General features: G+C 38.7%; 1 protein-coding gene across 2 annotated transcripts; it reads right to left on the bottom strand.

Moving 5' to 3' along the window:
- On the bottom strand, positions 1-26388 carry LOC140199004 (butyrophilin-like protein 8). Of its 2 annotated transcripts, XM_072260376.1 has the most exons (6): positions 26282-26386; positions 23481-23579; positions 12446-12495; positions 9678-10019; positions 6122-6391; positions 1-2403 (listed from the first exon to the last, which is right to left on the bottom strand). In XM_072260376.1, exons 2-6 carry the CDS (start codon positions 23510-23512, stop codon positions 2351-2353), a joined length of 747 nt encoding a protein of 248 aa, XP_072116477.1. In that variant the 5' UTR covers positions 23513-23579; positions 26282-26386; the 3' UTR covers positions 1-2350. The 2 variants fall into 2 exon arrangements, with proteins under 2 accessions (XP_072116477.1, XP_072116478.1); XM_072260377.1 differs by lacking the exon at positions 23481-23579 and having other exon boundaries at positions 26282-26388.
- Between the last annotated feature and the right edge of the window lie 1258 nt (positions 26389-27646).

The following is a 27646-nucleotide window of genomic DNA, read 5'->3' on the forward strand; positions in this document are numbered from 1 at the left end:
TTCTGATGTATTTTTCTTTATTCATTTATATGATGAAGGCATTAGTGACAAAGATCAACGTTTACTGCAACACTAACTACTTTTGAAAAGGTACTCTTCTAGTTAGGGTTTATGCTGGTAAAAAGAGATTGTAGGCAAGATCATCATCCAGAAAACTGCACAATGGATTTATGGGCATTTGTGTATACATGCTCAGTCTACAACATTAAGGATGTACTTATGTACTGCTCTCTAAAGCAAGAAAATCTCAGTGCCTGCTTCAGATATTGAACATTCCAGAAACTAGACTTTGCAATGATAATACAGGAGGAATTAAATCATCAGGGTGGTGTGCAACCTGCCTTTTCAAAATTCCCTCTCTTAATACATGAGGGTTTTGCATTTGGACCTGGAGATTTTCATGTAATTGAAGACATTAATCAAAATAACACCTGATCCTTGTATTAATCATTTCACAATCCTATTCAATTAATTAATTCAATTATTTTTATTAATCACTTAAATACAGGAAAAGAGGAAAGGAATTAAAATGAAGTAAAATAAAATGCCTCATGTTTCCATCTTTGCAAATAATTGTAGACTGAACTTTCTTCAGTAATAATCGTAGAAACAGTATACAGCATATAGCTATGGCTATGTACACTTGTACATACCACCAAGCAGTATTTTTACTTGCTCTTACCTAACAGTCTTCAGATATACACAAATCACAATACTTGATTCACAGAGTTGGTTCCAACCCGAAAAATTTACCCCACTTTAGAGACCACTCACTGACCATGATTCAAATGAGTGGTCTTCCTGAAAATCTATCACCTCTTCCAGTTTTGTTTTCATCTACCAGAGATATAAAATCACATTGCTCTAATTTTGGTTAATTACAGTCACTTATAGTAGGAACACTACAGCACAGAGACATGTCCTTCAGCCTATCTAGACCAGACCAATTTATTCTGTCTAGTCCCATCAATGTGCCATGGCCCTCCGTGCACCTCCCATCTATACACATATACAAAATTCACCTAAATATTGAAACCAAACCTACATCTACCAATTCCACTAGCAGTGGTAATTCCTTAATCCCTTACTCCAATGCTGCAACAACACCTCTAAGGGTCTTACTATGTGACCATAAAATCCAGCAAGAAAACTAGTTTTAGTTCAACCTTAACATATATTGGATTAGCCATTTTGATTAACAAAGCTGCAAATGTTTTTAAACCAAAAAACCAGAAATAAGAAAACAGTAAGTCAAATAATATCACTGAGCAGAGAGGCATATCCAGCCATCCCTATTAAGGTTCCAAAACCGGAAAAAATAACAAACTAAGCAGAGAGTGGAGAGAAGGGAGGGGCAGACAGGGTGGAGAGAAGGAAGGGGCAGGCAGGGTGGAGAGGAGGGAGGGGCAGGCAGGGTGGAGAGAAAGGGAGGGGCAGGCAGGGTGGAGAGAAGGGAGGGACAGGCAGGGTGGAGAGGAGGGAGGGGCAGGCAGGGTGGAGTGGAATGTCCATGGTAGGTTGGAGACAAAAGTTGCTCACGTAACAACTAACTTTTTAAAAAGGGCTGTTGGAGACAAAAAGGAAGTAAGTTGAATCAGTAAGATCCCAGCTGCAGAGAGAAAGGGTAAGTAAGGTTGGCCAGGGTTAAAATCTCTTCCTTTAATGTATCAAAAGAAGTAGTAACTGGTGGGAGAAATTCAACTTATGATCTGTAGACCACAAGTTCTCTGCATGTTGCTCTTTGCCTGTCTGAAATTCAAGCATCATTAAAACGGACAAGCTCCAGAGTATGAAGAGTTTACAGTCATCCCTCAGTATCCGCAGGGGACTGGTTCCAGGACCACACTACCCCCCCCCCCCACCCCAGCTAGCCATCCCTTACTAGCCTTAAACTCCTTCCTCTCACTCACTACACAAGTAGCAAAACAAACGAGACGCAGAGTAAACAGTGCACAACTGAGTGCTGGACAGAGACTGAGGATCTGTGAAATGGCAGAAGGCTACAGCAGGGCATATCACTTCATTCACGTGGATTCGCATAATGCTCGGTGCGCAGCAAATTCAAATTTTGCTTTTTGGAACTTTCTGGAATTTTTTTCGAGTATTTTCAATCCACGGTTGGTTGAGTCCGCGTATGCGGAACCTGCGGATACGGAGGGCCGAATGTACTCTGAATCAAGTTTAGGTAAAAGATGGACATTCCTTGTTACATTTCTCCCTTGTTACATTTCCCCCAAATTCAGCCTTAGATACATCCAACCACCGAAAGGATTTATTATAGTTAAGAAGCAATAAACTTTGGAAGTTTTGCTGCGAGCGTATGACTGTTTCGAGAAACACATCTTTTCAATTATAAATCTGATGGCTTCTCTCCATTATCCACACGGATAAGGTGTTTTCCATCTGAAAATACAAATGGGAACAAAAGTCAACATTTATTCTGCTAATACTGTGTATACATCAGCAGGGCTATCATAATGAAATAATCTTAAATTGATTGTAATTCTGTATCTTTTATTTAGCCTTAGATTATTTCATATTCAGGTTTAAAATAAGCATTGATCATTCTAAAACACAGTACAACAATTGCACTCAATTTTACACTGTGCACTTCCTCAGTTTTCTGCATTCCTACCAACAAAATCGTTACCTTACCTGAAAATTCTCAGTGATGGAAACCACTTGGTTAGTGAAAACCAGAAAACAGTTGTCAGTCATTCTGCATTACTAACAATTTCTAAAGTTTCTCATGATCTACAACCAGATAATTGTGCCAAATTTAGTTAATCCATCTCTGCAGTACTGTATTCAAGTGGAATTATTTTCCCAAAATAGGTTCATTTGTATTTACTCAAAGTTCTATATATGCTTAATTTAATGTACCAAGTCAAAATGGTGCCAAGCAATGATGTCTGTCAAGTTGTGGCTCAGACTTATTCCTTTGAGGCTAAGGAATGGTTTTGGGGACATTGAGCAATTACAGGTCAGGTTTGGGTTTCGGGGCATAGATGCCGGGGAGATAAAGGTTAGGGCCTGTAAATGAAGAGTGAGGGCAGGAGTTGGTGGTCATAGTCCAGGCTGAAGCACTGAGGATGAAGATCAGCTATCCCCATGGTCAAGGACTGTGGTTGGCTGGTCCCAAAGATGTAGGGTTGGTGACCCTCCCAGGCCGCCAAGCCCTGGGTTCGGAAGTCCATGCGAGTCTGGAGGTCTATGCTCAGAGTTGAACATCCCATGTGATTGGTCAACCCTGGGGTCAACACCAAAGGTCAAAGAGCAAAATCAGCGAGTTCAAAAATTGGGGCCTGAAGGTTGAAGCCCTGAAATTTGAAGCCCCTTGATCAGTGTGTTCGGAAGTTGCTGGCTCAACATTCGTGAGTCTAGGCTAGGGACTAGGGTTAGAGGCACAATGTCTATGCCTGCTGAGTGTTCGAGGCCAAGGACTGGGGTCAAAGGCTCAGAGGTGGCCAGTCCTGGGGTTGGAGGGGGGTGTGTGTGTGTGTGTGTGTATTGATAGGTGAGAAAGGGACTTCTCTTGCTGTGTTTTTTTGCTTTGTTGTTGGTGTTGTTGCTTGGGTTGTTCTGCTGATCATAGTGAACATACTATATTGGTGCCGGAATGTGTGGCAACACTTGTGGGCTGCCCCAACACAACCTTGGGTCGTGTTGGTTGTTAACACAAACGACAAATTTCATTGTATGCTTCGATGTACATGTGATAAATAAATTAATCTGAATCTGAATGTACTTCTTGTTTCTTGATGTTCCTCCTCCAAAACTGTTAGAGCGTGCAACAGTTTAATCTCAGCATGCAAAAAAATCTAGTTTTTAAATTATAATTAGAAATAACAAATAAGCTTTCTAACTCAATACAAAATAAAAAGAGCAAGTGCCAGAAATGTGCTGCAGATCAGAAAAGTGGAAAAAGGATTAATATATAATTGTGAAGACCCTTTGTTGGAACTGGAGAAGGGGAGAACACAGTTTGGTGTCAAGGTATGGGATAAGTGACAGAGGGATGAACAGAACAAAGGGAGTATATAGGGTAAGAGGAGGCCAGGGTAAGATGATTCAATGGGTGCAGTTAGGAAGAGATAACAAAGTCTTCTGCTCAAAATAACCCAATGCATGATTAGGGAGCAACACCTCATCTTCTATCTGGGCATGTGCCGACTCAAAATTGAATCCTACCACTTTGGGTAACACACTTTATCCATGTAAAATCAGGCCAGGTGGCTCTGGGATATTGGTTCATTTTCTTTTGTCTGTCCATAAGCCTGACCTAGGCTTGTTCTATTGGATGGCATCTCCTTTGTGTTCTCACATTCCAACGGCTCCCATATTGTAGCTTTTATGCCATTTTCTTTGTTTTTGTTCCAACCAATACTGGGTAACAGAACACCTTCAATAGCAGCATTATAACCAAATTCCTATGATTATCTAATTGTGAACTTGTAGTGATGCTCATTGAAGCTGCACTTATTGCGCTAGCATACCCTCATGATTCACAAGAATGATGTCCTAAAAAATATTTTCTCTTTAGGTCACGCTAAGAGCTTCATAAAGCCTGAACCATAGTTAAATTTATAAAGTGTGCTTCTGTCAATCATGTTCACCCGCCAGAAATGGAAGGCAGCGTCCAGACTGCTATGTGGGAAACTGGAAAAGAACAAAAACTGAGTGTGTAACAGAGGCATGTTCAGCAATGGTAAAAGCTGGAATACCTGTGAATGAATGAGGATGGTCATTTCGGACAAATCAAGTTACAACACTGGAAAATGACATTGCAATATTAACCTACAAGTGCAAATTCCAACAGAAAGTCTGGTTACAAATTCCTGATGTAATGCAATGCAATGTAACCTGGAAACAATCACTAATATACTCAGCACAAAATTAAATCTATGTTCAATAACACTGTGCTGTTTTTCTAATGATTTACTTGAACTTAAGCCAGCTCTGCACTGACTTTAAATAACTATTGTAATTAAACATTAATCCAGTTACTTGTGAAATTGTCAAGAATTCTCCCAAAACTATCACTTAATTCTTAATAAGCATTATTTAATTTGCCCTTTTCTTAACATTTCAAGCTGGGCTTTAATTTCTGATTTAAAAATCTATGGAATGCAATTTCTAGTGATTGTACTAAAAGGTTATGATTAAATAACACAACATTACTTAAAATATTTCCAGATTTCCTCTATTTTCAGCCTTGCTCAGTTTCTACACTTTTGTTCTTCCTTTGTTTCTCCTTGTACAATGGGTTCCATTAATTGGGGCACATCACGATCAGTACATTTTAGCCCAATTAACCTGCTGCCCCAATTAGCCGAGGTTTCATGGAAATCATTAAAAAGGTGTAAAAAACACAAACTGAGTAACAAATTATGTATTTAACTGAAATATGGAACAAATTGGAAGACTACCAATGCTACTACAGTACTATAAAACTCTGTATTGGTTCTTAATAGTTATCAACAGAGGAATTCATTCAGTGTATGCAATGAACAAAATCAGTGCAGACACCTACTGCAGATGATGAACTGCCTTCATACAATGTTTTTGCTGAATGGATACTCCAAATCTTCATTTGCATTGTAACATTCAAGATGACTGCCCATACCTTCAAATTCTCAGTAGTTCCTAACTTGTTGAAGTAATGAAATAATTTCATTTTTCACTCTCACCATTTCTTGCTTGACACCTCACTGATCAAAATAGTTCTGAATTGCCTGACTGCTTATTTCTTGACAACTATCAGTGACAAAAATCACTGATTTTTGAACACAAACACACAAAACTGATGCTAAATAAAAACAGTTCACCCTTAAGCATGATGTAGCGTCTAACAACCACACAAGTGCTAGTTAGAACCTGTTCAGCAAGTCTCCTGTCCTAATTAAGGGGCATGGTGTCACAAATAAACAAAGGGTACCTGGCTATTTTCTCAATTAGTTTTTGCTCTTAATAGTTGTCCTAAATAAACAGCTGCCCTAGTTAACTGAAAGCCCAATTAACTAGAATCCACTGTATAATTTTATAAGCTGTACTGATATACTTACTGATTATTATGTTCATTTAACACTTTCAAAAGTAACAATTTTAGAAATAAACCTACCTGAGAATATCACTCGAGTCTGCTTTGGCTTGACCATCCATTTATGAATCATGGAGCAGATATAGTGATTCATCTTATCAATTACTTTCAAATCATTTGTCACGTTGAAATATCCATCAGTTTCCCTCAATTTTATTTCATTATGCACTGCCAATGCATTCCCAAGCTTGTCCCTCCACGTAACTTCTGGAGCAGGGTACCACCCTGAAGACCGGCATGACAGCACATCTGAATCGGAATCCCAGAAAACATGGATGCCATCTGTACTAGCTACCAAGATAAAAGTAACACAAATTACAGCTAGTCAACAAGAACACAAATCACACAGAAATGCTTCAATACAAAATGTTACAGTTTTTAGAAAAGCAATAACCCTCTGCAAAATTATATATTTAAGATATTCCCTATACTTTGCTGATAATCAAGATCTGTATATTCTGGAGAAAATAAATATCTATTGGAATGAGTTGAAAGTTACCCAAAATGTGCAACAAAATAAGACAATGGTCTTACTCCTTTCCATTGGCTTACTTTGTTTTCATAAACACATTGTTCCGTGAGCATCGTAGGTACATAAAGTTTATAAATAAATAAGATGGCACTTTTTCTACATTGATTCCACATGCATTCTCAGGCAGATTTTCTTGATAGAGGAATTAAGTTTAAATAAACTGGGCTGCAATTGAAAATAACCTGCACATCTTAGCTTCCTTCTTATAACAAATGAAGCAAAGACTGAGCAAGCACCTTCATTGGTGAATAATCTTCCAAACTCTTTTCTTCTGTGCTGTGCTGAAGTGATCCGATGCATTCAGCACACACAGGAAAATAATAATCTTGCCAAGTAAGTATGCAGATACCAGTTTAGAATAACATTAAGCTATACTTCATCCCTTGTAATAGTTTAAATGAATGAAATTGAGCTTTCAACATTCACCTGGGCCAACTTGGAAGATTCACTTGTCAGGTCCTACTGAAGAAACTGACCATGAGTTATCAGAAAACAACAGGAATTCTGCAGATGCTGGAAATTCAAGCAACACACATCAAAGTTGCTGGTGAACGCAGCAGGCCAGGCAGCATCTCTAGGAAGACGTCAGGACGTCCTGACGAAGGGTCTCGGCCTGAAACGTCGACTGCACCTCTTCCTAGAGATGCTGCCTGGCCTGCTGCGTTCACCAGCAACTTTGATGTGTGTTGCATGAGTTATCAGAAGAGTGTTCGATGTATTTGAGCCAGGATCACTCACAAGATGTTCAAGGAACATTTCATCAATTTTTTTTTTAAGACTCCTCGTCAAGTAGCCATACTAAATAGCCAGTTCAAATAGAAATGGAAGTTATACAATATACAAATCAGTAATAGTCACTAGATGCAGTGCCAGGGAATAGTTGGTGCCATGTGGGTTCCAGTCAAACCAAACAGTGAATTCTGCAATCACCATTCCTTTGGGACTAGAGACTAGCAATAGTTGTTCTATAAAAGGCTGTTATGTGATGGTGTTATAAATAAATTTAATAGCTACTGGGCAGAACTCCATCTTTGTCGTCACTTCATATCTGATCTGGTACTGCTATAATATTAAATACTGCATTTTCACACCTTTAGCTAGAAGCCTTAGCTATTCGTATATTGTTTAACAGTTTTGGTTTTCCATCCATTGCCATCAAACCAAAATATAGTTCTATTTTTACTCATAAAACTATTTCTAAGTGTGTTTTTCTTGTAGAAATGCTACTAATGCCAAGGTATCAGGGAAGAGTCATAAGCTTTACAGAATTATGTGATTGTTCTTATACCGTTCAGTCTATGGGGAAATGTTTGTCACTTTATTACCTAAAGATGATAGGGTGTAATTTCTGCAAAGGTCTCTCCACTTTGCCCTCAGCTGCGGTAGAGAGCCTGGGATTTGGCATATTTACCATCATTGCCCATCAACTTAATTGAATGAAGAAATGAATGAAAATAACTGAAGACTAGTTTACAGATGGTAAAGACCTCAAGAGGAGGCAGAGAAGAATCATACACGTGCTATTTCAGAAGATGACCGTAGATGGTTCAGTATTGTCTTTGGTCTTCACAGTTGCCTTCTCATCAAGGATGGTGATATTCATGATGTATGATGTAAAACTACAAAGACTTTCACTTATCTCAGAAACAGGCCATTCAGCCCCACTGGTCCATGCTGACCAATATGCTCCCTCCAAGCTAAACCAGTTTTGTCTTTGGTCCATAAACTTCTAAACCTTTCCAATCTGTGCACCTGTCCAACTGTTTCTGAAGAGATATAACTGTGTTCTATCAAGTGATAACTTAATACTGTCTGTAGCATATGACCTAGCCCACATTCCTATATTGTATTTTCACCTGATGGATGTTTCCTTTTGAGCTCTACCTAATAATATTCTGGGATGTCCATATACATCACTCACTGAACATAGGTTGGTCCTTAGGTTAAAATACAATGTTACTGATTCTGATGGAACATAATCCTAGCACTCTGAAAGCTGGCAGTGCTTACAACTGGGCAGATTTGAACTGTGGTAACACAAACAAGAGACAATCTGCACATGCTGGAAATCCAAGCATCGCACACACAATGCTGGAGGAACTCAGCAGGCCAGGCAGCATCTATGGGAAAGAGAAAAAAAAGAGTACAGTTGACACTTTGGGCCCAGGACCTTCATCAGGATTGAAGGGTCTGGCCCCAAAACGTCGACTAGGTGCTGCCTGGCCTGCTGGGTTTCACCAGCATTTTGTGTGTGTTGCTTGAACTGTACTAAGGCTGCCCAATTTAATGTTATAGAACTACGGAACATGCAACATAATTGTATCCTCAATCTGAACACAGGGCTTTGTCACCAACAGCTTATAAACTGTATCAGCAACAAATAGACTGGTTAGAGGAAGGTCAGGTGGGTTGCTCACTTGACCTGCAAAAGATCTAGTAACTATGTCTGTCAGGACTTGATTAGCTCTGTCAGCTATGATGCCACTGCATCAGTCTAGATGATAAGACCCGTAAGATATAGGAGCAGAAATAGGACATCAAGTCAGCTCCGCCATTCCATCATAGCACATCCATTTCCCAGTATCCCTTCATGCCCTGACTAATCGATCAACCTCTACCTTGACTATACCCAATGATGGCATTGATAAACTCAGGAAAAATGTGTTTTACTGCTACAAGTGATGTTTTTTTTAATTGCCAGAGCCTAACAGCAGAGTGCTGCTACTTTTTCCAACACTGTGCAATTGAAAATTGATTTAACAAGGAGTAAATTGCATTTGGTACTATTTCCAGGAAAAACCACGCTGACCTTCAACTGATAATTCTGGCCAAGTCACCCTATTTCAAATTCAGAGACTTGGTTACAATGAGCTTTAATGCAACACAATGCTTTAATATTGTTAGGCTGCTGTCTTCTGTAAAACGTAGTGTTAATCAGTAAAACATACCCTTTTATTTCTTGCCACTATTGTCATTACAATTTAAAAAAATGAAACTAAAGTGTATTTCACCCTCACTGAGAGCAGAGCAAGATATGTGGCATACCCCAAACAGGCAGATGAACAACTGCTTTTCCATATCCACCATCAGTGCTAACAAACAACATGTAATCTCCTTCATCCCAAAGATTAACATTCTTCAATGTAAGAAATGCTTTGCCGTTATTGATTGAATTTTCATCAACTTGAATTCTTTTTGAGTAGTTGGCATGCTGGTTGCTGAAATCACTTTTACTTTCTTTGTACTCATATAAAATTTCAGAGCCAGGATTCTTCTCCCATTTCACTGCTGGAGTACATTGGCCATTGCAATCAAATGAACACTCGAAGGTGACAGATCCTCCAATTTCTGCAGCTGGTTTCTGCTCACACTCAACTCTGAATGCACCTGAATAAAGGATAGAAATAATGTAGTTATAAACAAAACCTTCTCGAAAAAAAATTTCAAATGTTCACTTACGTTTCAGCTGACCAGCTTTTCTATTGTTAACACAGGTCTGAAAAGGGTATATTTTTCCACTTACAAATTGCTTTCAGAAAATTCCTTGCCTGATATTCATCTCACTTTAAGAACTTGGGCAATGGACGAGGATGATCTGCAGAATTTTCCAGTTTCTCCAATTTGATTGATTCCATTTATCTTTAAAAAGTTAATTGTATCCATCCAACACCTTCTTGTCTAAATATTAGTCTGTACTTTGCTGGGTTTTAACATTACACTGTTGCACTCACATTTATAATTTACAGGATGTTTTCTATGCTACAGAAGAACACTGCTCCCAGCAGATCTAACTTGCACAAAATCATCACTCTGCTTGAACAAAAGTTGGATAAGAATTACTACAAAACCTCATGGCATGATTGGAGTCTGATCTGGAAATTCTAGGACTCTACTGACTTTGAGCCCATGTCCTTGTGCTGACAATTTAAAACTTCACCCAATCAGTTTGTCTGAAAAGGGACCACAAATCCACAGTTTCAATTCACTTGGCTGTCCACATCCTTTCGTTTCATTTCTGTCACAGGCTATAATAAAAATCAAACAGGGCAATATTCTGTATTTTCAGTTTGTTAATAACATGGCTTTGCATTGTTGTTATATTTTGCAATTTGTTTTGAGTCATGGCCAGATTTCTTGAGGTATAGTAACATTCCCTATGGGTTTGAGAGTTGGATTCAGAAAGGGTTGAAAAATATGCAGTCTAAGAACATAACCTGTTGTCCTATCAGGTTGGAATGACAATTGACCACTGTTAAAATCCTGATCACTGAATTTTTAGATATTTAGCAATAAAACTAATAATTGTCATGTTAAACTGCTAAGCTTAACAACAAGGATCTCTACCACAGCCTCAATATAAATTGACCCAGTTGATTCCATAAGCTGACAATATGGAAAATAAACTGTTTAAGGTAATGTGGTATTATGATTACAAACTTAACAGTCTATTAGGTAGAAATAAAAGCACAGATCTCTTAAAACTCCAACTGAAATTTTCACACATTAACAAAATTTGAATGCTTGCCCTGGGCCTTTCAATACCAGCTTTGGCAGAATTATGTTGTCACTTACTTATTTGCCTCTTTGGCAAAAATTAAAGGTCTTAGAAATGATCTTCAATATTACTGTATGTGATGATTTTACATCCTCACTGGCCACAGGAGTAATGCCAGGAGATTGGAGTATGACAAATGTTATTCCTTTGTTCAAGGAGGAAGTCATAGGGATGACCCTGGGAATTACAGAGCAGTGATTTTACATCAGTGATGGGCAAACTTTTGGAGAGGATTTATAAGCACTTGGAGAAACACAGCCTAATTAGAGATAATTAGCATGGTTTTGTGAGGAACAGGTCATGCTATATGAGCTTGATTGACTTGTTTGAGTCAGCAACAAAACTAATTGTTGAAGTTAGAGCAGTGGACGCAGTGTATATGGATTTTAGTACGGAATTCAACAAGATTTCCCATGGTAAGTTCATTCAAAAAGTCAGGAGCATGGGATTCAGGGAATCTTGGCTGCATGGATTTGGAATTGGCTTGTCCACAGAAGGCAGAAGATTGTACATAGAGTGTATCCTGCCTGTAGGTCTGTGACTAATGGTGTTCCACAGGGATCTGATCTGGGACCTCTGCTCTTCAATATTTATAAAAATGACTTAGATGTGGAATTGGAACAGCATGTTAATAAGTTGGTGGTATTGTGCATGGTGTAGAAGGCTGTCACAGGTTACAATGGGAAATTGATACAATGCAAAGCTGGGCTGAGAAGAGGCGGATGAAGTTCAACTTTGGAAGACTGAACTTGAAAGCAAAGTATAAGGTTAATGGCAGGATTCTTGATCGTGTGGAGGAATAGATAGATCTTGTGATCCATATCCATAGATCCTTCAAAGTTGCCACACAAGTTGATAGGATAGCTGAGGAGGTCTATGATGTGTTGGCCTTTGTTAGTCAAGGGACTGAGTTTAAGAAGTGATTAGAGGAAAGTCTAAGGGTATGTCTGAGGTGGTTTTTAATTAAACACAAGAGAATTTTAAGTGCATGGAACGCACTGCCCGGTAGGAGCAGATACATTAGGTATATTTTAGATAGGCATATAGATAAAAGAAAAATGAAGGACAATGTGGGTGAGAAAGGACAGATTAATCTTGGAATAGGTTAAAACGTCAGCACATCATCATGGGCTAATGGACCTGTACTGTTCTTTGTCCTGTGCTCCATGTTGAGGAAATATAGTCTTGAGTAGCAATGCAGCAATGTGAGGAGGCTACTGAAGCATCTAACATCAACCTCATCCAGAGAATAACTTACCAACAGGAACAAGCAACAAGGAACACACCACAGCTGAGATATACATCATCCTGAAAAGAAATTAACAATTGGTTAGAAGAGAGTAAACTGAGCATTTAAAGCATCTACCAAATGGTCAGAGTAAAATAATAACGTTCAAGTGTAAAATTCTAATATTTGCTTCTGCACATTCATATACAAAAATTATTTAGATATAAGACTATCAGATGTATAGAACATGGAACATAGAAAGGTACAATACAGGAATAAGCCCCTTGGTTCACGATGTCTATGCTGACCATAATACTCACCCAAACTAATCCCATCTACCTGCACATGTTCTGCATCTCTCATTTCCTGCCTGTTCACGTGCCTACCTGAATGCCTCACAAATGTTATTGTATCTGCTTCCACCACTTTACTTGGCAGCATGTTCCAGGCATCTACCACTCTCTTGTGTAAAATATTTTCCTTGTAAATCTCCTTTAAGCTTTCCACCTTGCACCTTAAAGCTACGCCCTCTGTTATTTGTAACTTCAACCCTGGGTCAAGGATTTTCATTATCTATCTATACACGCCTTTCATAACCTTATAGATTTCTATCAGGTTGCCCCTCAGCCCTGATGCTCCAAAGAAAACTATCAAAATTTGTTTAACCTCTCCTGTGGCCCAACCATAGTTTCAGACAACTGCAATATGACTTCCCAACTTTTATACTCAACACCCCAACAGATGAAGGCAAGTATCCCAGGTAACTTCTCTTCTACCCCATTTACTTTCAGGAAGCCATGAATTCGCACCCAAGATCCCTCTCAGACCATGTATATTTTTGTCCACATTATTATATATTACGGATTTGTTTCTAAGTTTGCAGAGGTCAACATGACATCAAAATAAAATGCAATGTAAATATTTCTGAAATATTTCTGACATGCCGCAAGAAAATATTCAAAAGATGGGGCAAAGGCATAAGAATGAACTCTGGGGGCAGTTGGCTCATCCATCTACAAGTTCTGCTCTATCTGCATAGACTGGAATGAAGCTTGTATCCATTGGGCAAGTGTAGGGACTGCAACTCTTCAAACACTAACTCCTGGATCCTCACAGCTGTCCCAACTCAGAGGCATACTTTCTTATCCCCTTGACTGATAAAGTATACAGTAATTAACTAAAGGAGTGTGCACTGTTACCAGGAATGCTCTCATTCTCAAGTGCACCATAGGATCAGAATCTCTGATTCCAGCTCATCATCTCCAAACCAAAATTCGTGTAAACGCAGGCAGATGTAGTCTTAGTATACTACAGCTGCAACATGTCACCTCTTACATATATTCATTACCCTAAATATTTTAAATCTATCGTCACTAGTAGCTTACCGAAAAAACCCAATGCAAATATACACAGTGCTTTTCATTAAGTTCAGAGATTTAAAGTCCATAATATCTGTACTGTACCAATATATATACCCGGCTTCACTCAACTAACTCTAGCTGGTTACTCAGTCAGTTTGGAGACTTATTTGCCTTGCTTTATATTACCATGATTTGAAACTAAAAAATTAAGAGAATTGAATTGTAAAATTCACTAAAACATTTTAAAATAAAGCAAAACTCATCTAACTCACGAAAAGATGTAATAGATAAAGCAGTAATGAAATGTTATGGTTAAAATGATCTGCACTCCATACCCCACTCCCTTCACAACAACTTAAAATGCATACAGGTGTCCGCTGCTTTTCGAACGTTCGCTTTACGAAACCTCGCTGTTACGAAAGACCTTTATCAGTTACCTGTTTTCGCTAACAGAAGGTGTTTTCACTGTTACGAAGAAAGGCAGCGCGCGCCCCGAACAGCAAAGCTCCTCTCCCGGAACTGCATTCTAGCCGGCTTTGCTTAAACACGTGCCTCTGAGCAGCCATTAGCAAGATGAGTTCTAAGGTATCGGAAAAGCCTAAAAGAGCTTGTAAGGGTGTTACACTTAGCGTAAAACTAGACATAATTAAGCGTTTCGATCGTGGTGAAAAAAGTAAGAACAAAGTGAGTTTGGCTTGTGGAAGTTGACGAAGATGATGATAAAGAGGTTTGGCATCCCATGAGCAAAAACAGATAGATGAAGAGCCGATGCAATTGGAAGAGGAAAGGAAAATAATCGAAACCACATGCAGTAGCGAATGGACCGAAAGTGAAGTTGTCCAGGAACTGAATGTGAGCAACCGCATGAGATTTTCGCCACAATGATTGCAGAATAGTACAACTTTAATTTTGAAAGGGTATGTCGGTTTAGGGCATATTTGCAGGACGGTTTTGAGTGCTTACAAAGAACTGTATGATAGTAAAATGCATGAGGCTAAGCAGTCAAGCATGCCATCGTTTTTCAAGCCTTCCACATCAGCCACAGCAGACGATGAACCTCAAACTTTGACATCGAGGCAAGCAAACATAGTAGAAGATGACCTGCCTGCCCTGATGGAAACAGACAACGATGAGATGTCAACCCAGTATCCCACCACCCCAACCACCAGGCCGCGGACCGATACATTGCCGCAGGGAATGCAGCGGTAGCCAGGACGCACCCAGCACATCTTTAAGAAAAAGACCGAAATAAACAAGCTTTAGGTGCTGCCCGGCACGTAAGTGTCGGCCCAGATCAGAGGCCATTGTCAATTACGCTGCCTCTGATCTGGGCCGACATTTACGTGCCGGGCAGCACCTAATTAATTAGCTTGTTTATTTCGGCTTTTTTCTTAAAGATGTGCTGGTGCGTCCCAGCTACAGCTGCATTCTCTGCGGATCGGTATCAGTTCGCTGCCCGGAGGTTGGGGATCACTGCACCACCCCAACCTCCGACGACCCAGCCTAACACACAATCATCAGTGTGCTCGGCGCTGTCTTCTCGATTCCGGTAAGTGATACTGCAGTGTACATACATTATTTCTACTTTATATAGGCTGTGTATTTTTTAAGTGTTATTTGGTATGATTTGGCAGCTTCATAGCTTAAGGGTTACTGGAGAGAGTGTTTCTGCCGAGAGCGCTTGCATGAGATTTTCGCTATGGAGAACAGTGCGGCAATGATTGTAGAAAAGTATTTCTACTTTATATAGGCTGTGTATCTACCATATCATTCCTGCTTTTACTATGTTACTGTTATTTTAGGTTTCATGTGTTATTTGGCTGATTAGGTAGGTTATTTTCTGGGTCTGCAAACGCTCACAAATTTTTCCCATATAAATAAATGGTAATTGCTTCTTCACTTTACAACATTCCAGCTTATGAACCGTTTCATAGGAACACTCTACCTTTGGATGGCAGGGGAAACATGTACTGTTATGTTTTATAACTCTAAAACATGAAAACTAATTGAAACAAGGGAATCCAAAATAATGTACCTGAAGTGTATCTTTGTGTTTACTTTAAGTGAAGCATGCACATATCACATGGTGGCATGATGACGTATACTAGTTACATACCTTTACATACAACTGGTAATAAATTATTTAAGCAAAGAATGATTTATCAACATGTTACTCAAATATTACTGAAATATTAAATACTCAACACATACTTTATAACTTCTCCACCACTATTGTTGGCCAAATCAAAGATTCTGATGAATTTTAGAGAGACTGAAAATCTGGTTGAGTCACGAGAGCCCTGCTGGCAGCTGATGGAGTATCAACATTTTAGATTACTCCTACCCTTTTTACCTTATTGTCTCCTACCAGTGTTTTTTTTGAAACCTTATTATAATACTTTAATACTGCTTTACTATGGCTGGGAAAAGAGCAAAAGCTTCTGCAAAAGAAAGAGAAACAGAAGACGAATCCCCAGTCACTTTGGAATCAATCAGTGACTTCCTTAAACGGCAAAAATCTGAATTCTCCAAGGAGTTTCAACAGCTTAATGGCAAATTGGATACAATCCAACAAACTTTAACTGAGCACGAGAACCAAATTCAGGAAAATACTGCAAAACTGGTGACATTTGAAGAGGACGTTGAAGATACATCTAACCTCTGCGAAGAGTTATCCTTAACCAATGAAAAAATTATGAAAAGGATTATCAGTCTAGAAAATAGAAACAGGAGAAATAACTTGCGAATTCTAGGTCTTCAATCAATTGAAGGCACTGACCCTACAAAGTTCTTTGCAAACTTTCCGAAAAAGCTACTCCCTGTTCTACTGACTTCTGAGTTGAAGCTTGATCAAGCTTTTCACTCGCCGACTTCCAAGCCATTGTCGTCGGCTGCGAGACCCAAGTCGGTCACTCTAAGTTTTCATGAATTTCATAATAAAGACCTTTTAATTCGCCATACCCGTCGACAAGGAATGATTGACTTCCATGGTTACAAGGTCAGATTTGTGGAAGATTATTCGCCTGAAGTTACGGCTGATCATATGAAATATAAAGAAGTTATGTCGAAATTTTATGATAAAGGATTTGCACCTTATGAAGGAGGAGAAGATGGAGGCGCGATGCAGCTCGCAGCAGCCACTCCGGTGAATGATATCTGTGCACAATCCTGATTTGATGGAGACAGACGTGACAGCACGGAGGAACATCCAGTGAAACTACTGAAATGCCTGTTTCACTGCTGTTCGCTGCTACCGTGTGATCCAGAATCCCCAGAGGGGAAGGCCCCGAGTCCTCGGATTTGCTTGTTGCTCGGCGGCCAGGGCGGGGTTGAAGCACTCGGCCGAGATGGTGCTCGGTGTCGGAGGGCTGGTTGGAGGCTCGAAGTTTTTGGACGGACTCAGAATTGGCTGCAGTCCGGTGCTTCCAACGCATCAGCAAGTTTGCGGCGCTTGGAGGCAGGGAGAGTTTCTCCCTTCTACCCTCAGCATGAGATGATGGGGCTATCGGGACTTGAGCCATTTTTTTTTACCATGCCCATGGTCTGCTCTTCATCAAATTACGGTATTGCTTTGCACTGTTGTAACTATATGTTATAATTATGTTAGTTTTGGTTTGTCCTGTGTTTCTGTGATATCTCTCTGGAGCGACATTGTATCATTTTTTAATGCATGCATTTCTAAATGACAATAAACGAGGACTGAGTGTCCTCGTAATCTAATCTAATCTAAACCATCCCTTCTGTTTCCCACCCATCTGAGTATTGATTTGAAGAAAACAGATTGCGAAAAAGAATAAAGTTGGTTGAAAACGCAAAGGAGTTTCTGAAGGATGAAGCCTAAAACTGTTATATTTCTTATTTGATCAATTTTCTCCTCTGTTAATATGAATTTGAAATAAGGTTTCAATAAGCCTATGTTTTGGTTGTTCGTATATTGTTTTTTGTTGCATTTTTTTAATACTTTTTTATTATATCCCTTTTTGAGGCTTTATTTTAATACAGCTTTCTTTGAATTTGTTTAAACTAATCCTTTTATATTTCTGAATTCTGAGTTATTTTTCTTTTTATGTTGTGTCTTGGTAGGGACATATTTGACCTTGTAGGATCGGAGTTTCTGTCAACAGGATTTTTTGGGGAGGGAACTTATTTGTTAAGCTCGCTGATTGTCTATTGGTCAGCTTTCTTGCTTTGGGTGGGGGAGGGAGTAGGGCCTATTTCTCTCTGGGAGCTGTGTTGGGTCGGTTATATGACTGCCTCTTTGACTACCTTACCTTACGGTTTGCTTTCTAGTTTTTATAACTTATGGCCAGATATTTTAATTACATAATGATTTCTATTTAAAATGGTTCAAAATACTAACTTATTTAGTTTGAATATGAAAGGGCTGAATCATCCCATTAAACAGAACAAAGTGTTTGCTTATATTAAAAAATTAAAAGCACCCATTATTTTCTTACAAGAAACACACATACGCAACTGTGATAGCTTACATTTGTTTACTCGGTGGAAGGGTATGCAGTTCCACTCTTCGTTTGATGGAAAATCACGTGAAGTTTTGATTTTTGTAGATAATAGCTTCCTTTGTTCAGCATACAGTTGTTTCGGATCCTAATGGTCGATTTGTTATTGTATCAGCGAGTTTAGACAGTAAATTGATTGTTTGCCAGATTTGTGTACTTACTCTCTTGTGATGGGAGGAGATTTTACCTGCTGGTTAGATCCAGTATTAGATCACTTATCTGTCAAACCAGCCACACTTAATAAATCAGCTTTGTTTATCCAACCCTTTCTAACTAAGTGTGGTATAGTTGATGTTTGGCATTTTCTTCATCCGACGGACAGGGAGTATTCTTTTTTCTCTCATGCCCATCATTCTTATACCAGGATTGATTATTTTTTTATTGACAGTCAAATGATTCCATTGGTTCAATCGATTGAATATAAAGAGATTGCTATTTCTGACCACTCTCCTGTACTTCTATCTTTAAATCTCCCTGGTTCTATCCCTATGAGTAGATTTTGGCGATTTAATTTAATTCTGCTATCCGATGAGGACTTTTTAAAACTTATGGAAAATCAAATTACTTTTTTTTTTGAAGAAAATACTTTGGAAGAGACGTCTTGTCTTATTATATGGGATACTTTTAAAGCATATATCCAGGGTCAAATTATGTCTTATACTGCAAATATCATTATAAAAGCTAACAAAGAGAGAAACGAACTAGCTATTCAGTTAAAACTGGACCATAAATATGCTTCGATACCCGACCCTGAAACATATAAGAGACGTATTGAAACCAAAACTAAATATGATCTTCTTTTAACCCATCCTATTGAAAGCCAGCTTATAAAAGATAGAAGTCAATTTTATATTCACGGAGATAAAACTGGTAAGCTACCGGTTAATCAATTGAAGCCATTTTTAGCCAAGTGGCAAATTAAAGAAATACCTAAAATTAATGGGGACATTAGTGAGAGTAAGAGTTCAGCACGGACTAGAAGGGCCGAGATGGCCTGTTTCCATGCTGTAATTGTTATATGGTTATATGACAACTGACCACTTTGAAATTAATGACACTTTGAGGGAATTTTATTTCAAAATGTATAGTTCTGACTCTGTTAAGGATAATATTGCAATGAATAATTTTTTAGATCAAGTGAATATTCCTAATCTTTCAATAGATGATCGTAGGCAATTGGATTAACCCATTTCCCAGGAGGAAATTGCTCAGGCTATTCAAGAATTGCATTCTGGGAAATCCCCAGGATCCGATGGATTCTCTGCAGAGTTTTATAAGGCTTTTTCCTCCCTTATACCACACTTATGTTCTACCCTTACAGATTCCTTTAAGGTAGGAAGATTACCGCTGTCTTTTTTACGAAGCTTCCATTTCGCTTCTTCTCAAAAAGAATAAGAATCCTACTGAATGTTCTTCGTATAGACCTATCTCTTTACTCAGTTTTGATAACTAAAATTTTATCTAAAGTGTTGGATCGCAGACTTGAAAATAGTTTATCTTCTATAGATTCAGATGATCAGACAGGATTTATTAAAAAGCGATATTCCAATTTTAATATATGGCCTTTGTTAAATGTTATGCATTCTCCATCTAAGGAAATATCGGAATGTGTGATATCTTTGGATGCAGAGAAGGCCTTTGACAGAGTTGAATAGAATTTACATCCTTAGAAAAAAGTAATTTTGAACCTAATTTTATTCATTGGATTAAATTACTTTATTTATCTCCCTCCGCTCGGGTCCTTACTAATCTTCAGAATTCTAAACCCCTTAAACTCCACCGTGGAACTAGACAAAGTTGTCCTTTGAGCCCTCTGCTTTCTGATTTGGTATTAGAACCCTTAGCAATTGCTTTTCAAGTGTCTAAAGAGATTACTGGTATTTTAAGGAGAGGTACTATCCATAAAGTGTTGCTCTATGCTGATGACTTATTGCTTTTTCTATCTAATGTTATAACCTCCTTACCATTTGTGTTTCGTTTACTGACTAATTTTAGTCAGTTCTCAGGACATAAACTAAATTTACATAAAAGTAAACTGTTTCCTTTAAACAATTTAATACCAACTAATATTAACCTTCCTTTTAAAATTTAACAAAAGCAATTTATGTATTTAGGAGTAACAATTACTAAGAAATATAAAGATTTATTAAAGGAAAATTTTTTAACTTTATTGAATTAAGTTAAAAAAGCACTTTCTAGTTGGTCGCCTCTCTATCTATCATTGATTGGCCAAATTAATTCTATTAAAATGAATATCTTACCTAAATTTATATACCTCTTTTCAAGCTGTGCCTGTTTTTATTCCTAAAACTTTTTTTGACTCTTTGGATTCAATTCTTTCTTCTTATAAATGGAAGAATACCAAACCTCTTATAAATAAAGCTCACCTTCAAAAAAAAACAAACAGAATGGTGGCTTTGCCTTACCCAACTTTAGCTTATATTATTGGGCAATTAATATACAAAATATTACGTTCTAGATATATTACATTAACCATGAGAATTGCCCTATATGGGTTTCTTTGGAAGTCAAGTCTATTATGAAATTTTCCATTATTTCTTTACTTGGATCCTCACTTCTTTTATCTTTAAATAAGCTAACTGACAATCTGGTGGTCAAACATACTTTGAGGATTTGGTTACAGTTCAGAAAACATTTTGGTTTATTGAGATTCTCCCTCTCGAGCCTCATCTTTTCTAATTGTTTTTTAAACCATCTTTAATTGACTTATCTTTCAAAGAATGGGATAGATAGGGTATTAAACGATTTTAGCATTTGTTTGATGGAGAGAATCTCTTCTTTTTTGCAACTTTCAACGAAATTTAACCTTCGCAATACCCACTTTTTTCAATATTTACAGCTTAGAGATTTTTAAAGATCTCAATTACATACATTTCCTACAAGTCCAGATAAGGATAATAGATACAATTTTTAATCTGAAACCCTTTGACAACGGTTCAATATCTTACATTTATGGTCTGCTATTGGGACTGAAAAAGGCCTATTTAGACAAATTTAAAGGAGACTGGGAAAAGGATTTACAGATTTTCAAATCTGAAGAGAGCTGAAGATTATTTTAAAATTGATTAATTTTTCATCATTATGTGCTCGTCATTTTCTATTACAATGCAAAGTGGTACATAGAGTTCATATGTCTAAAGACAAGCTCTCTCGTTTCTACGCAAATATTTCCCCTTACTGTGACAGATGTACTAATGGAATGGCCACACTAATTCATACGTTCTGGACATGTCTGAGCCTTGAAAAATTTTGGAAAGATGTATTTCAAACTTTTTCTGTACTCTTCAATGTTACTTTTAAGCCCAATCCTTTGACTGCCATGTTTGGTATTGTCAAGGATAGCGCGACAAAACTGAAGCCATCTAATTTGCGGGTATTGGCCTTTATGTCTCTTATGGCCAGGAGGGTGATCTTGCTCAAGTGGAAGGAGACTGCCCCGCCCACTCATGCTCAATGGCTATCTGATGTTATGTTATGCCTTGATATAGAGAAGATTCATTGTTCGATTTCTGGTTCAAAACGTGATTTTCTAATGTTATGGGGACCCTTTCTGAGTTATTTTCATAATCTTTGAACTGTTATTAAAGTATGGATCTGAGCCATTATATTATTATATTATTATTATAATATTAATTGTAAAGGTATCTCTTTTTTTCCTTCTCTTTTTCTTTAACCAACCAGCACATTTTGGTAGTGGGGGTAGATTTTTGCTAATAAAATACAATTATTTTATCTTATTTCATTTCATAATTCAATTTTTTTTCTACGATTGATTTGGAATATGGGATACTGTGTTTTAAATGTAATGCAATTTATATTACTTATTTGTATCCTAATGAATTTTGTATTTGTATTTATGCAATTTATATAATATTAATTAAAATATAGAAAGAGAAAATCCGGTTAAGTGATGCCAAAACACTAGTCCCTCACTCAGCGTCAGCAAAACCTAAGAGCTGATTATCATCTGCAGGAGGATGAAGCTCATTCCGGGAATGGAAGTGGAGAAGGCAGTAGCTTTAAATTTCTTGGCGCTGATATATCAGAGAATATTTCCTGGAACCAGCAACTAAGTGTTATCACAAAGAAGGCACAACAGTGCCCTTACTTTCTTAGAAGTTTATGCATTCCTGGCATGTCACAAAGAATTCCGACAATCTTCTACAGATGCACAGTATAAAGTATCCAAACTAGTTGCATCATGGCTCAGCATGGAAAGTTGTGCCCGGGAATGGTGAAGGTTACAGAAAGTAGTGGATACAGCCCAGTCCATCACAGTCAAAGCCCTTCCCACCATTGAGGATATTTACATGGAATGCTGCGACAAGAAAATAGCATCCATCATTAAAGACCCCCACCAAATGGGCCAGTCTCTTTTCTATACTACCGCTGGGCAGGAGGTACAGAAGCTTAGGCTCCCAGGGACAGTTATTACCCTACTACCATCAGACTCCTGTTCCAGAAAGGATAATTTCAATCACCCTGACTCTGAACTGATTCTATGACTTACAGACTCACTTTCAAGGATCCTTTACAACTCATTTTTATGTGCACAATTCATCATTTGCACATTAGCTGTCAGTTGTTTGTCACTTTGTCTACTCATGAATAATTTTTCATAAAATTCTACTTTGAATTGATTTGAATTATTTAAATGATACATCCGTCCCGCAACACAAGGGAGTAAAAATCTTCCGTCACAATGTCTAATGGCTTGTAGAAAGAAGCTGTTCCGTAGCCTGTTGGTCCTGGCTTCAATGTTGCGGTACCATTTACCAGACAGAAGCAGCTGAAACAGTTTATGGCTGGGGGTGAGTGGTGTCCCCGATTATCTTCCAAGCCTTCTTTATGCACCTACTGTTATAAATGTCCTCAATGGAGGGAAGTTCACATCCACAGATGCACTAGGCTGTCCGTACCACTCTGCAGTACCCAGCGATCAAGGTTGGTGCAGTTCCCATACCAGGCGGTGATGGAGCCAGACAGAATGCTCTCAATGGGGCCCCTGTAGAAGGTCTTGAGGATTTGGGGGCTCATGCCGAACTTTTTCAGTCGCCTGAGGTGGAAGAGACGCTGCTGTGCTGTTGTTGGCACACAGCCAGTGTGTACATTCCAGATGAGATCATTGGTGATGTGAATACTGAGGAACTTGAAACTACTCACCCTCTCAACCACAGTCCCATTGGTATCTCCATTCCTCTTGTAATCCACAATCAGCTGTTTTGTTTTTGTTTGGTACGTCTTTTTTTCCCCTGTAAACACCTTCAAGAAAAAGTAATCTCAAGGTAGTATTTGGTAACATATAGTATGTATCAGTCCTGAAGAAGGGTCTCGGCCCAAAACATCAATTGTTTACTCTCTTCCACAGATGCCGCCTGACCTGCTAAGTTCCTCCAGCACTTAGTGAGTGTTGCTAGGGTAACATATAGGTACTTTGATAACTTCACTTTGACTTTGATCTCTGGAAGGAGATGGACAGTTGATATTTCAGGTCAACACTTGTTATCTGGATCCTTCAATCCAATGAATGGTCTTGACTCGAAACATCGACTGTCCATTTCCCTGCACAAATACTACCTGATCCACTGTGATCCGGCAGTCTGACCATACATAGAAGCAGAAGTCGGACATTCAACCAATTAAGTCTGCTCTGCCATTTCATCATGACTAATTTATTATCTCTCTCAATCACATTCCCATGCCTTCTCCTCGTAACATCTGACACCTTGACTCAACCCATCTCCATTTTAAACATAATGACTTGGCCTCCATAGCCACCTGTGGCAATAGATTCCACAGATTCATTTTCCCTCTGGCTAAAGAAATTTCTCTACATCTCTGTTCTAAATGGACGTCCCTTTATTCTGAGGCTGGGACCTCTAGTCCTAGGCTCACTCACGAAAGGAAACTTCCTCTCCAATTCCACTCTAAGCCTTTCAATATTTAATAGCTTTCAATGAGATCTCCCCCTCATTCTTCTAAACTCCAGCAAGTACATGCTCCTCATATGTTAACCCTTTCATTCCCAGAATCATTCCCATGAACCTCCTCTGGAGGAGCACATCTTTTCTTGGATAAGGGGCCCAAAACTGCTCACAATACTCAAAGACCAGTCTGACCAATGCTTTATAAAGCCTCAGGATCACATCTTTTCTCTTATATTCTAGTCCTCTCCAGATGAATGCAAACATTGTATTCGCCTTCCTTATCACCAACTCACCCTGCAAGTTAACCTTGAGGGAATCCTGCAGCACTCCCAAGTCCCACTGCACCTCTGATTTTTGAATTTTCTCCCCATTTACAAAATAGTCTACGCTTTTATTCCTTCTACCAATGTGCATGACCGTACACTATATTCCATCTATTCTAGCAACTTTTACGTGTGTTGCTATATTCCAACTGCCACTTTTTTGCTCATTGTCCCAAACTGTCTGTCCTTCTGTAGACTCCCTACTTCCTCAACACTATCTGCCCTTGCACTAATCTTTGTATCATCCGCAGTCTTCGCCACAAAGCCATCAATTTCATCATCCAAATTATTGCAATAACATAAAAAGAAGCAGTCCCGATACCGACCCCTGCAGAGCATCGCTAGTCACCAGCTGCCAACCAGAGTAGGCCTCCTTTCTGCCAACTCTTTGCCTCCTGCCAGTCAGCCAATCATCTATTCATGCTAGTATCTTTCTTGTAATACCATGGACTCTTATGTCTAATAGTAAGTGTTCCTTATGAAAGCCAGAGCAAAACAATGATTGTAAACTGAGTTGAACATAAGAAACACTAAAAGTGATTCCAACACATTTTCACTTTTAAATCTTACATCCTGTATACTAAGCGTTTAGGAATTCTACACATGGGTATTAAGGAGGCCAAAAAACTATTAGAAGAAATTGCTTCTAAACAAAATGTCTTTGCTGCAATTGGCATTAGATGCTCTCAAATGTCCACAACATGAGATTTCAACCTTTGACTCCATACATTGAATAACCCGAAGTGCATAATCATATTCTTTATCAAAGTACCAAGTGCAGAAAATCTGGCTAGAAAGATTAACATAAATTGCTGCTATTGTGTTTATAAAATATGTGAAGCTCTCAAACTCCTTTACCAAAAAAAAATTCAAAACGGAGACATTATGTTAACTTTATGTAGAAAACGTTGCTTTTACCACACGTGGGAGAACTGTTCTGGGGACCACATGAAAACATCGAGACAGTAAAGAAAATGTTCAAAAACTTAATTATACAGTACCAGGGCGATTTGGTTTCACACTGAGGAAAGGCCATTACTACAAAAACTGTATACCAACTTAACGAAAGCCTCAAAAATATTTTCAAGATTAAGAGTTATCTAAAAATAATTGACTATAAATATCAAGCCATCAAATATTCAAGATCGTCATCCTCCCTAACTAAGATGGGGGGTTGGGCCAAGGGCCTCCGCCATAATGTACTTCCATACTTTCCACCGCCAAAATCAATGTTCAAACCTTTTAAAATCTCTCACATAAAAGTAGATGTTATAAACACTCAGAAGGTCATCGTGGAAAGAGAAAATTAGGGCACATTTCTGGTCGGCAACCTGAAATATTAACTCTGCTACACACATCAAAGTTGCTGGTGAACGCAGCAGGCCAGGCAGCATCTCTAGGAAGAGGTACAGTCGACGTTTCGGGCCGAGACCCTTCGTTAACTCTGCTTCTCTCTCCATGGATGCGACCTGATCTGCTGCGTGTTTCCAATATTTTTCCGATTTGTTACATCTCCGGTATCTGCGGACATTTCTGCTCTTCTATAATCTCTCAACGCCTTGTTAGTACCTATTCCCAATAAAGCACGAACAATATATCGCATTATCACGATCAATAATCTTAGTAGACCTCGTAATATTAAATAGATCAAACATGCTTTCAGCTAGAATAATAACCTGCAAAATATCCTCAAAAACGTAGAATTTACATGTACCTTAGCAGAAAACCCGGTTTCGTCCCGGTCCTACGATCTTCTCAAAACCCCTTTTGCGGTAAAGTGTCTAACCTCTGAACACAAACAAGAAAAAAAACTAGTAGAGAGGAAGGATCTGAGCTGAGCACCAATAAAACGCCGCGCCGAACGTTTCGTCACTAGTTGTTGGGCAGAAAGGAACTGAACAGGTTGCGCTCGCAGCGATGCTCGTCCTTCATACCTTCCGCCGATATAAACGCAGTCGCGAATCTGCCTTTGTTTTTAGGTACCGACATCATGAAGACGATATGCAAAGCCCCGCAATTATTTGAATACTCAAATATTAATGTTTTGTAATGTAGTACATTAATCAAAATACTTAGCTAATGAAAGTGAACTTTGCGGCAGCAGTACATTGCAAAACATGATAAATATAGAAAAAAACCGTGAATAGTGTTAAATAGGTAGTGCAAAAACAGAAATAGAAAAGTAGTGCGGTAGCGTTCGAGGGCTCAATGGCAGAGAGGACGAAGCTGTTCCCGAATCGCTGTGTGTGCGCCTTCAGGAACTGTGTGTACCTCCTTCCTGAAGGTTAACAATGAGAATCGGGCACGTTCGGAGTGGTGGGGTCCTTAATGATGGACGCCACAATATTAATTTGAATATCCGAATTGTTCTTCGGAATTTATTTCAAAATAATTTAGAACGAGTCATCGAAGATCAGTGGCCATAAACGGACCAATTCCGAGTAATAGGAACTGCGTATAAACGGAGAAACGAAACTGAAAGTGAGTGAGTGGAAATTTTGAAAACAATCCCCGCTTCACCCCCAACAGCCCGATCAGCGACCCTCCTATGGTATGATCATTATCGTCCGCAGTTATGTTTTGTATTTCTGTTGCGCGCTCGTATTGAAGAGTATATGGGAACTTAAAAGTGTGCAGATGGCCGTTTTCGACAGCATAGTGACTGCTTCGCCGCCTCAGTGACCAGGGGTGTTGTCTGCACATTCTCCCTTGTGAGTATTTCGGTTTCGTCCCACATCCATGGTAGGTTAACAGGCTACAGTATATAGGTGAGTGGCAGGAGAATCAAGACACAGGCAATAGCTGTAAATAGATAATGGGAAAATAAGAGGGGGGATGGCACTGATGGAAATGCTCTCAGAACCAGAATAGAATTGATGGGCTGAATGGCATTATTCTGTGTGGCTGTAGATATATTAAAAATACACTCGGAGGAAAAAATGTCTGGTAGCAGCTGTAGGAAGAAACAGTTAATGTTTCAGGGCAATTAATTTTATCAGAACCAGGAAAAAAGTTGAAAGATAAAGCAAGGTGCAAAGAAAGGAATAGAAGAGGAAACAGGATTAATAATATTTGTGTT

This window comes from Mobula birostris, chromosome 6, assembly GCF_030028105.1.
Source record: "Mobula birostris isolate sMobBir1 chromosome 6, sMobBir1.hap1, whole genome shotgun sequence".
Lineage (NCBI taxonomy): Eukaryota > Metazoa > Chordata > Chondrichthyes > Myliobatiformes > Myliobatidae > Mobula > Mobula birostris.